General features: G+C 39.4%; 1 protein-coding gene across 1 annotated transcript; it reads left to right on the top strand.

Annotated features, from left to right (window-relative positions):
• Positions 1–1,541: 1,541 nt before the first annotated feature.
• LOC103129915 (disintegrin and metalloproteinase domain-containing protein 10-like) lies at positions 1,542–9,591 on the top strand (the record flags this gene model as incomplete). Its single annotated transcript, XM_007541145.1, has 12 exons — positions 1,542–1,754; positions 1,981–2,139; positions 2,841–2,933; positions 3,065–3,248; positions 4,687–4,850; positions 4,922–5,105; positions 5,183–5,333; positions 5,436–5,619; positions 6,088–6,199; positions 6,459–6,679; positions 6,786–6,912; positions 7,416–9,591. Coding segments are annotated over 12 exons (1,905 nt in total), but the record flags the coding sequence as incomplete, so codon positions are not given.
• Between the last annotated feature and the right edge of the window lie 2,189 nt (positions 9,592–11,780).

Here is an 11,780-nt window from a genome sequence, read left to right as displayed (position 1 = left end):
ATTTCACCTAAAAGATGTCACCATTGTGTCACATTGTGGTTAACAAACCTCCAGTTACACACATATATAGATTAATTTGACCTTTTTGAGTTAAAAAAAGATCGCTCTTGTAAGTCACAGCTGGGCATATCTTGCTTTTTCACTTCATATTTTAAACTTGCATTTAAAATATTTTATCATAATTAAGATCATTTTAGCAGCTTTCTATTCACCTCACAATGCTCCCAGTACATTTCCTGTAAACTTATAGATGGTGAAAGGACATTTGATGTGAGAAATATAGAAAATCAATCATTTAATGCATTTCTTTGTACTTCTGCCCACAAGTGAAAGGCCTTTTGACCAGCAGTTGTACAAGACCTCTTTCATAAGAACAAAGACGTCTTTGTCCGACAAAACGCCAAAAAAACACATTGTCAGAGCTTGAATCTGTTCCTGCAGTGAGTTCAGTCAGTTTCACCGTTTTAGTCAGCTGCTAGGGAATAATGGAGGGGAATGTTTTCGTCTCTGTGGCGATGATGATGATGATGTAAAGGTCAGCATAGTTTCACATCTCACTGCTGCTTCACAGCCATCTTGCTTTTAAAATAACCTTTATGTGAAGCTTTGTGATTTTATTCTTGTTCAGTCATTTACACCCTGATTATATAGCATCAATGTAATTATCATTGCTGGTAGTTTTATAATTTCCTTTACATTTTTTCTTTATTCGGCTTTTGTATATGTACATAAATGTACAGAGAAGAAAATCTTGTTTGAGATGTATTAATGACAATGTCTGGCTTTCTTTGCTTTTCACTTATTAGAGTTAGAAAAATGGAAAATTTAGTTAATTGGTAAATTTGATTTGTTAATGCATCATATTCTGAGGTCTCAACAAGGTTGCATTTTCAAAACCACAAATATTTTCCATCATAGCAGCCAGAATTTTCTCCAGTTTCACAAAGCATGAACTTGAGGCTAATGTGTTCCTTTTGGCACCTGTTGCTGCTCACTGCCAATCAGCTGCTGAGTTTTTCCTCTTGCATCAAAAGACGAAAGCAGCTGATTGCACATTATTTTTGCTGTGAGAAACACAAACAGTCATGGATTGGAAATTGAAGGAGAACCAAGACGAGTTCAGAGTGAGCAGATAAAAATGATATGTTAAGCTGACTGCAGGCCAGCAGCCGAACATCATCTTCTTGGCACTCTGGATAGCTCAATTTAGTTCATTTAGATCACAATAAGTGTCATCTAAGCTCACTTTACATGTGCAACCTCCTACGGATGAACAAGAAAAGCTTCAGCTGAGTTCCAGTCAAACAAAAAGAAACACCAGCACCTCATTCTGCTTTAGTGCTTTTTTTAAAGATTAAAAAACAATGAATAAGATACATTTTAATAACACTTTAAAGGTCAGTTGTTACATTTCAGCAGCAATAGCAACATGTTTTGCTTTTCCCTTTTAAATACTAGCATTAGTGTCATTTTGTAAATTTTTCATTAACATTTTGGTGCCAATGCTGTTGTGAAACTGACTCAAATACCACGATGCTTTTATTAAATCCAGCTGCTCCATTCTTACACTAATCAGCTGTCATATCAAAACTGATCATTATGTTCCTTTTAAGCATTTCAAAGTCCTTCCCGTATCTCCGCTCTATCTGCCAGATTATCCTCACAAGTACGGCTCAGAGGGAGGCTGTGCTGACCGCTCTGTGTTTGAAAGGATGAAGAAGTACCAGGCGTCTGCAGTCGAAGAGCCGAGCGATGTAAGTGCTAACATCACAACAAACCCGACCGTCGTCTCTGATAGCTAAAAGCGCAGCTGGGCAAGGATGGTGGACGAGTGAACTTTGCTAAATCTGTTTTTTCTTTGGAGTTTCAGGAAATGCTCTTTACCTTTGATCTTTTTCCCCTCTCTAGACATGGATTGTGTTATTTAACAGAATAAAACAATCAGAACTGACCTGATGTGTTTGTTTTTTTCCCCCACAGGGGGTAAGCAGGGTGACAGAAGACGATGACGCTTACGGTCCAGTTATTCTGAGGAAAAAGAGGGCAGCTGGGAAGGACAAAAACACCTGCCAGCTCTACATCCAGACTGACCACTTCTTCTATAAATACTACGGCTCCAGGGATGCCGTCCTCGCCCAGGTAGCCGCACACAGAAACAGGATCTGTTTGTAAAAGCATGTTATGATAAATCTGTTGAATTCTGTTGATTTTATTTACATAGCAGTGACTCTCAACTCCAGAAAACTTTTGAAGACAAACAGATCCAGTTGATCTACAGAAATAAATTCAATTCGTTCCAGTCACGGAAACAGATTGGTGTCATTTTCAGCACGCCTCGAAGTGACCCAGTCCCACATTTGGTCCTCATAGACGCCACGGATGAGGGGCTAATGAGTCGAGAGCTAACATTAGCCCCACATGGACTCGCAAACAATAACATTGCAGAACTTCTGGTGTCTGCAGCGATGCTGGTGCTGTGAGAAACTGGATGAACTGAGGGTTTACACGTCACAAAAAATATTAGGAAGTGGATTGAAAATATAATGTGTTCTTGACCTACAGGAACATAAAAATCTTTTAAAAGCCTAGTTGGAAAATCTGGTGAGTTATAGCACTAACTGGTAGCTTTAAAGTGATTAAACTCAGATTTCAGTTTTTCTGTCAACATGCAAACGGTATTTTATTTCTCAAAATTCCCCTTCCCCTCTCCATTCCACTGTATCAGGTTCATGTGATAAATAAAAACCTGCTCTTCCCCTTTGCAGTGGGGTGATGTTAAAGCATTTTATTAGCTTCTGTTTGTGCCTTACTGCTTATCTAATTAATTTCATTTTCTGCAGATCTCCAGCCATGTGAAGGCTATTGACTCCATTTACCAGGACACAGACTTCTTGGGCATCCGAAACATCAACTTCATGGTTAAAAGGGTCAGGGTGAGTTGAAGCTATGGGAGAGTTGGTGTAGAATAAACTGAGCTCAGACAGATGATAGGATTTCAGGAGCCTGTACTACGATGAAGCTTTCCCTTCTGAATTTTTAGTTTGTAATTGTTGACCTCGTCTAGATCAATACCACAGACGATACCAAGGACACCACCAATCCTTTTCGCTTTTCTAACATTGGCGTGGAAAAATTTCTGGAGCTGAACTCTGAGCAGAACCACGACGAGTACTGCCTGGCCTACGTCTTCACCGACAGGGACTTTGATGACGGCGTGCTCGGGTTGGCTTGGGTCGGCGCTCCTTCAGGTCAGACACTGGTTCTTTTTTTTTTCTCCAGTGAAGTTTATGAACATTTTTCTCTTCATAAATGTTATGTGCTGCTTTTACATGTTTATCTGCTCCACTTTGGTTAGAAACAGTTTCATCCTGCATACTTAGGCATCATATGCAGGATGATGTTCTTTCTGCTTTGACCAGTCAGGATTATTGTTATTTTTTTTAATTCCTCATACAACATATTAATATTAATGGTAATAAAACCATCAGTTCCAGCCCTAAAGTTAAATAATTTCTGAATAAGTATCCAACCAAAGTACTTGTTATAGTAAAATTGGAAGAACCTCTTTGATATTTGAAGTATTTATAAAACTGAGACCCATCTTAAATATAAAAGATGAACATTTACAGCACTGTTTTAAACAGCTGCTTAAGAGGCTGTTAAAGTAAAAATACTCTGGATTATTGAAATTCTCAGGTAGCTTTTGTCTTTCTTCTCTTTCCAATTAAAAACGGGTCAAAGAACATGAAAACCCACAAAGTTCAGATCTGCTCCGTGGATTCTGCTTTTTAATAAACTTCACCTCAAATGCCAAAGCAGAATTATATTTGGAGCTTCAGAGGGAAATAAAAAAGTGTTGTTTTTCATGTCAAAGCATATATAATCCGTACACATTGACTGCTACTTGCAGTACAGTTACAGCTTCTGATGAGGAGGGAATAACAATTTTCACTCAGTGGTATTTTTATGTATGAGCAGTTTCTTGTCCTCTGAGAGGAGTTTTTATATCTTTTTCTCTTGTTCTACATCTGATCCATAAGCATTTAATTAAAAATGTTAAACACTTACTGAATGAAAAACCTTAAGAGGCATGAAAATGCACATCATTATAGTTCCCTAACATGTTAGGCAAACACAATCTGACACATTGCTTGCATATTTCTAGGTGTCTGTGCAGTTTAACCTTTGGCATACACTCGTCCTTCATGTCGTAGATAATGCAGGAACAGTTTCATTTTAAGAAGCTTCATAGTTGATATTCACCTCAAAGCCCTCTGATCTTCTCCCAAATACTCTCTTCTTTATAGCTGCAGCCATTCACAGAGAAAGATAGTGATAGTAGAGTGAAACACATTTTCAAGAGTTTCTGATCTCAAGAGCAGAAAAGAAACTCAGACAGAGCGACTGGCAGAAGGGGAGACGTCACATCTGAGCTTTGGTTGCAGGCACTTCTGCAAATTGGTAGTTTTGTTTAGATAGACGCACCATATATCTGTGCTACTCATGTTTTCACTGGGTGTGGTTGCTTTTTTTTCCCCTACATAATCCTGTCAGATTTACTCAATAAACTATTAGCTGTTTTTTCTGTTACTAAACTGATAAAAAGACATTTAATCAAATTCCAGGTAACTCCTCTGTTATCTCACATCCCTGTATTGTTTTTTTTTTTTAATTGCCACTCAACAGGAAGCTCTGGAGGCATTTGTGAGAAAAGCAGGCCCTACTCTGATGGGAAGAAGAAATCTCTCAACACCGGTATCATCACTGTGCAGAACTATGCGTCGCACGTCCCGCCTAAAGTGTCACACATCACCTTCGCACACGAAGTTGGACACAACTTTGGCTCTCCCGTAAGCTAGTCGAAACACTCAGAGCTCCTCCGTGTGTCCTGCAGGTAATTTAAGTGCTTCCTGTTTTACAGCATGACTCTGGGAGTGAGTGCACCCCTGGAGAATCCAAGGAGAAGTTGAAGAAGGAGTCGGGAAACTTCATCATGTACGCCAGAGCCACATCGGGGGACAAACTGAACAACAACAGGTTCTCCATCTGCAGCATTCGGAATATAAGCGCAGTTCTGATGAAGAAGAAAGATTCCTGCTTTGTTGGTAAGCTTTCTTTGTTTAACCGTGTTGAAAATCTTTTTGTGTGTTTGATTCTGTTTTAATCGTGCATCTCTGCTCAGAGTCTGGTCAGCCCATCTGTGGCAATGGACTGGTGGAAGCAGGAGAGCAGTGCGACTGCGGCTACAGAATTGACTGTAAGGACGAGTGCTGCTATAATGCCGACGAAGGGCCGGAATTAAAGTGCAAACTTAAACCTGGAAAAATCTGCAGGTATGGCTTTCCAAGAGTACAGCATCTTATCAAACAAACAACATTGTCATGGTCTAACTTTTTCCACTTTTAATTGCATGTGTGTAATGTTTCCCCACTCAGTCCAAGCCAAGGCCCGTGTTGTACAACTACATGTACTTTTAAGGATAATAGTGAGAGTTGCAGAGTGGCATCTGAATGTGCTCAAAAAGGCTTTTGCAACGGACGCATTGCGCAGTGTCCAACCTCAGAACCAAAGGAAAACAACACCGCCTGCCACGAGGGGACACAAGTTTGCATCAATGGGGTACACAGTTAATTTCTAATGTGCTTCTCTGTGTAGTACAAGTAGTATTTGATGTAAAAAAAAAGAAATTCTGACGGTGTGTTTTAAATACAGACACTTCTAAAATGAGTTTGAAAGCAGAACGCGTCAATCGGTGACATTACTACATTACATTTTGGACACTTATTTTACATTTAAATTACTTAATTGCTGATATTTTAAACTCTTTTGGCAAAAGTAAAACTAAGGAAAACTAATGTCAAGCAGCAAATGCAGAAGCAAGTGTTACTTTTTCAACTTTCTGCCCAAATCATTCTTCACCTTTAACCTTTAAATGCACATAAACACTGACAGTGACCAGACACACATATGTTAGGATGACTAAATGTGCCTCCAAGAGGAACTACGTGACTACAAATAAAAATAGGAACAATATTCTCTGTGTATTCTGTTCATTAAGTCATTTTTTCTTGCCTCTTTGTGTACTAGATCTGCTCTGGTTCTATTTGTATGAAGTACGGTCTGGAAGTGTGCACCTGCGCCAGTAAAGACGACAAGAACGAACCAGCTGAGCTCTGCCATGTTTGCTGCCAGGAAAAAAGTGAGTAGATCTGCTGCCTCTGTTACATCTAACAGGAGTAATCCTCACTCGGACGTATTTGTTGTATCACAGCCTGAAAATTAATTAGCTACTCAGTGCTATTCTAATTAATAACATACATTAATTCTAATTAATAACAGACATTAATTAGAATAGCTCAAATTACTTTAATAAACCAGTTTCTTTGTTTTTGTAGTTTTTTTTCTTTCTCATTTAAGCAACCTGGTGTGAGGTTTTACTTTGCCTTTATTTCATCCAGACGATGCCAGCACCTGCAGCAGCACCGGTTCAGAAAAATGGGCTAAATTCTTTAATAAAGAAGTGAAAACGCTGCCGCCTGGCTCACCCTGCAACGACTTTAAAGGATACTGTGACGTCTTCAAGAAGTGCCGACTGGTGGACGCCGACGGGCCGCTGGCCAGGCTGAAGAAAGCGTTTTTAAACCCAGAGCTGTATGAGAACATCGCAGATTGGATTGTGGTGAGTGTCTGCAGCACACCTGTTTTGCACATAAGAAATACAGACAAATTTCCATTAAGGCAAACACATCGACCCTTTGACACGTTTTATATTTCCTGCTGTACAGGCTCACTGGTGGGCTGTGCTGCTGATGGGAGTTGCTCTCATTATGCTGATGGCGGGTTTCATCAAGATCTGCAGTGTTCACACACCCAGCAACAACCCCAAACTTCCCGAACATAAACACCTCACAGGTACAATGACGCATTGACCCTTTGCAACTACGTCACCTAATTATTCGAGGCGCCATGATGGGCGTGGGAAGAATAGGACGAGTTCAGATGATTTCCTGCGTTTTGGTGCAGCTCATGCAAAAACTGAGACATTTCACAGAGGGAGACAGAAAATTGGGGCTTACTAATTTAAAGTTTCTAGAAACTCCTGAAATGTTGGCAATGATTATGTAAACTGTGATTTTGAACTAAAGTGGTGAATTTTTCTTAAATTTTCAGTGTGGGATTTTTCTGCTGCAGCAAAGGAAGAATTTATTTTAAGGCTTTTTACAAATGTTTGCTAAGGGTGCCAAAAAGATATACGTTTGTGTCTTTTGTGGCTTCTGATGAGTATAAAAAAAAAAACAAAAACAAGTTACATTTGTGCTAAAATGCTTGTACTACTTGTTTTATGACATTACTATCTGTAAATCCTCGTTTTGCTGAGTCATTTATCTTGAGTCTCTCTGACATGAATCTTGCAGATACACTAAGAATAAACAGAGGTCAGCGACAGCAGCACCAGCAGCAACGACGAGGTCAGCATTACCAACCACGGTCCGGAGAACGGGTATTGATGCAACCCCTGAGGCAATGAGACGACTCTCTGCTCCTTGCCTTTGTTCTTAGTGCCTACAACAGGAGCACTTTACTCCAAAGAGTTACCTTTACCACAGAAATCAAATTTCAAAGAACTTTGAACCGAAGATGTTTTATTGTGGGGGCTGCTGTCTTCTCCCTCCTCTTCTCTGAGAGCCAGTTTAATAATGGTTCACAAAGCTTTTATAGGAAACAAATCTTTCAAGGAGGGATGAGTTTGCAGTTGTTTTTCCATGTGGTCTTAATTATCTCACTTTGTTTCTTTCAAAGATTTTTTTTCTCATCTTTTATGAGAACGGATGGTTATGAGAATATGATTTTGTTAGTGTGGCCTTAATTTTCTTCTTTTTTTTTCTCGCCATTTGCAATTGTGTCTGTCCTGCATCTTTTCCATCATCAGCATGATGGCAGCTGAACGTCGTTACATGAGATTTAGCTGCCGGTTTTAAAAAAAAATCATATTGACATCATTGCTGGAGGATTTTTTTTTTTTTTTCAAACCAAATACATTTGATTTCTAATGTAAGCATCCTAATTGTTTGGTGTAGAGTTTCTCTCCCTTATTTCAGAGAAAAAACATATTTCTTAGCGGATCTAAGTTGTCTACTGTTCTAATTCACTTTCTCAGGATTACTAATAGCGCTCAAGTGTAAAGATGGTTGCATGCATATCTTAAAAAATGCATGAAAACACGGAGTCACCGCTAATCTGAGGGTCAGACTCTGCAGACTGTTTTGCACTTGCTTTTGTACACAGAACTGAAAGAGTTTGAGAAACTTGTTTTTTTTATCCAACAGATTGTTCCACGGTTTTACTTCATTGTAGTAAATTCATCACTCATCTCTAGTAAGTTGTTAAAGAAAAAGGCCAAATAAAACCACCTGAAACCAGTCGGTTCAGTTCTTTTGGTTTGAATGTAAATAGGGATTTTTCTTTCTTTTAGTGAAATATATTGCAGTTCAGATGACTTTGTACATGTGGAGGAACTGAGTCTGATGGGGGGTAGATTGTAAATTTTAATCGCTTTGCCGCTGCTGACATTATGTGAGAGCGAACAATCAGTATGTCTTCTGCTAATCTCCTTTTTTTTTTTGTTTTTGTTTTACTCTGCGGTTTTCATCTGAAAAGCTTTATTGTCCTCTTAGTTTGTGCAACTGCTTGAAAATGTGCCTACGTTAAGCAGCATGACTAAAGTTGCATGACTGCCAAACATGAACTGCTGAAATTCAAAGGTTTGGAAATATTTGAGAATATGGTGTACATAAGCTTGTTCTTTTTTTTTTTTTAAGCCAAATCTTTAACTTCTTCTGACTCCCAGATTCCCTTGTAATGTCATTTTAAATCCCAGGTTGAATTTCAGTGGTCCTCATTCAGGATGTTCTTCATATCACCTTTAAAGAGACGAGTGGGTGAATCTTTGGTTTGAGGTGTTGCTGAAGAGTAAAGAGCTGCTGTCCGGAGAACTGCTGCAACCCAAAGTTGTTTCTCATATGCAAAGAGCCAGGTTCCCACTGATCAGCCTATCTAGAGAATCAGAGTTCATCAGTGAACAAGCTGGCCTCATCACAGAGAAATAAATGCCTTCTGCGTTTCTAAACCAGAACACAGGAAAGGTTTTCATGCACATGTTGGGAAAAAAAAAATCTTACAAGACGACAAAAAACTTTTTTTTTTACTTACTGCTTAGCTTTTGGTGCTGATGGTGTTTATTTTATTATTCAGACATTTATGGGTGTATTCTTTTTTTTTTTTTTCTATGTTGAAGCAGTATGATATGGGTGATCCTCAGTGGGTTGATATCTCTGGGAAATGTGTTTATTCCTTGTGATGTGAAAATGTGCACTGACATAAAAGCAACCGAATCCAACAAAGGTAAAGATTCAGAGCTGTGGTCTTATTTTAACGCCTCCTGTCTTTTTGTTCCACGTTTCAGTGCAATTCTTTTCGTTCTGTGTCACATCTGGCTTAGTTTGAACATTTTACAAACTTGCAAGAAATGTGCAAAAACCTAATTTCTTTACAACTACTTGAAATAAAGTAATAAACTAGAACTGATCAAAATGCTTCTTGATGCGTTTGTAATAAAAAATAAAGTGTGTTTAAATTGTATACACGGCTTTTATATTAGAATAATATTCAATGTGTTACAGTTCAACGATGACTGTTGGCCACTAGAGGGAGCTGCTGACTCAAGTTACCAAAAAATCACAAGGCGTTTAAGAGCTGCTTCATTCTTCTGTTTCAGTATCCGTCTCCTTAAATTATCACCTGTGAAGCTTTTGTATCGTTAATTTTTTCCCCCACTTGAAATCTGTATTTGCTGCTGGACCTTTGAGTCTCAAATTGGCTGCTGAACTTGCTCAGAAAGTTAATGATACAAAGTCTCCATTGAAAAATATATTTGGGGAAGTTGTGATGAGACTTTTACACCCAAGAACATTGCTCCAGTTTTCAAGCACGGTGGTGGTGGCATCATGGTGAGGGTCTATTTCACTGCTAGTCATACTGAGAAGAGGAACAACTTCTCCATTCTTCCACTTAATACATTTTCATCTACTTGCTTGAAACCAAACTGAATGTTCTAACAGGAAAGTATTATCTTTTTTTTTTTCTAAGCAATTATGAGGAATGTAACTTCAAACTACAGTTCATAATCGCCTCCCATAGACAGACAGTATAGGCATATCATACATTTTCTGACTTCTTAGTCTGTTGAGTATTTTAGTTGTTAACTCTTGTGTCCCTGGTGTCCCTGGATACCACTGGGATAATTAAATGTATCTAGTTTGGCCAAAAGGTGTAGGAAAATGTGTATCCTTTTTGGTTTAACGAGCTCTAGTGATCTCTGTGTTGGCCAGAAAGACACAAAACCTGGTTTAAATTAAAGCCAAGAGTGTCCCCTTTAAGAAGATACCAAACACTATATTATAAACCTTTGACAAATGCCCATACCATGAGCCTAAACCAGACATACACCAGTCTCAAAAAAAACAGAATTTTTCCAAAGGGGTTGTTTACTTTATGAGCTGATAACTATGGCTCAGCTACAATTTAGGAAGGACTATTGTACCAAAATATTAACTAGAGACATGTATCTTTTCAAAAAAATATCGATAGACTTTGCAACCCTGAAATGAACAAAAATGTCAAATTTTTGCCTCTGGCCCATGGACGAGAATTCAGCCGTAAAGTTTTGTTTTTATTCAAACTTAAGCAGTTTTCTAGTTCTGCTGACATCATGCAAATTGATGTCACAAAGAATTGATGTCACTCTTGTTTCGTAAGAGTGACATCACAGAGCTGCATGGTCCTAACCATTGCAGAAGTGCAGAGCAAGTAGAAGGATTGTCTGTTCAGAAGAGATTGAACACGAAAGCTTTTCAAGCTAAAGAGGCAATTTCTAACAAAAAAAAGGAAAACATTGAGCGCTTTTTGGATTTCTCTAGACAAAAAGGATTAAGAATGAGCCAGAGCAGTCAGGCGTCGTCGTCTTATTCAACACAACAAACTTTAGCTATCGACACACAGAAGCTCCAAACCATCTTGAAAGACATCAGCAGAATGTCTATCGAGAGACAGACTCTGATCATAGCAAACGAGGAGTTGAAGATTCAACTTATGAAAAAAGAAAAAGCTGTACTTGAAAAAGATGAGCTGCTTTGCGAAAAAGGAGAGCAATTAAAAAAACTGTTTGAAATGAACAGAAATTTAAAGGAGGATAATGCCACCCTGGAGCAGAAAAACACTGCCCTGGAGAAGGAAAAGGCCTCCTTGGAGCTGAAGAGAAGTATCCTGGAGCAGAAAAACACCATCTTGGAGCAGAAATGCACTGCCCTGGGGACGAAAAACACTGTCTTGGAGCAGAAAAACACAGACCTAGAGCTGGAGAATACTGCCTTTGAGGTGACAAATGCTTCCCTGGAGATGGAGAACACTGGCCTGCTGAACCCTAGTGCTTCGTGTCAAGTCCTATAGGTCTCCCGGCCGACCTCGAGGGATTCGTTTCGAGTCCCGTTGGTCTCCCGGCCGACCGCCAGGGCTACATGTCGAGTCCTATAGGTCTCCCGGCCGACCTCGAGGGATTCGTTTCGAGTCCCGTTGGTCTCCCGGCCGACCTCCAGGGCTACATGTCGAGTCCTATAGGTCTCCCGGCCGACCTCGAGGGATTCGTTTCGAGTCCCATTGGTCTCCCGGCCGACCTCCAGGGCTACATGTCGAGTCCTATAGGTCTCCTGGCCGACCTCCAAGGA

This window comes from Poecilia formosa, unplaced genomic scaffold (assembly GCF_000485575.1).
Source record: "Poecilia formosa unplaced genomic scaffold, Poecilia_formosa-5.1.2 Scaffold591, whole genome shotgun sequence".
In the NCBI taxonomy this organism is placed as follows: domain Eukaryota; kingdom Metazoa; phylum Chordata; class Actinopteri; order Cyprinodontiformes; family Poeciliidae; genus Poecilia; species Poecilia formosa.
Note: the sequence above shows the minus strand (reverse complement) of the source record. Positions and strands in the feature narration are given on the sequence as shown.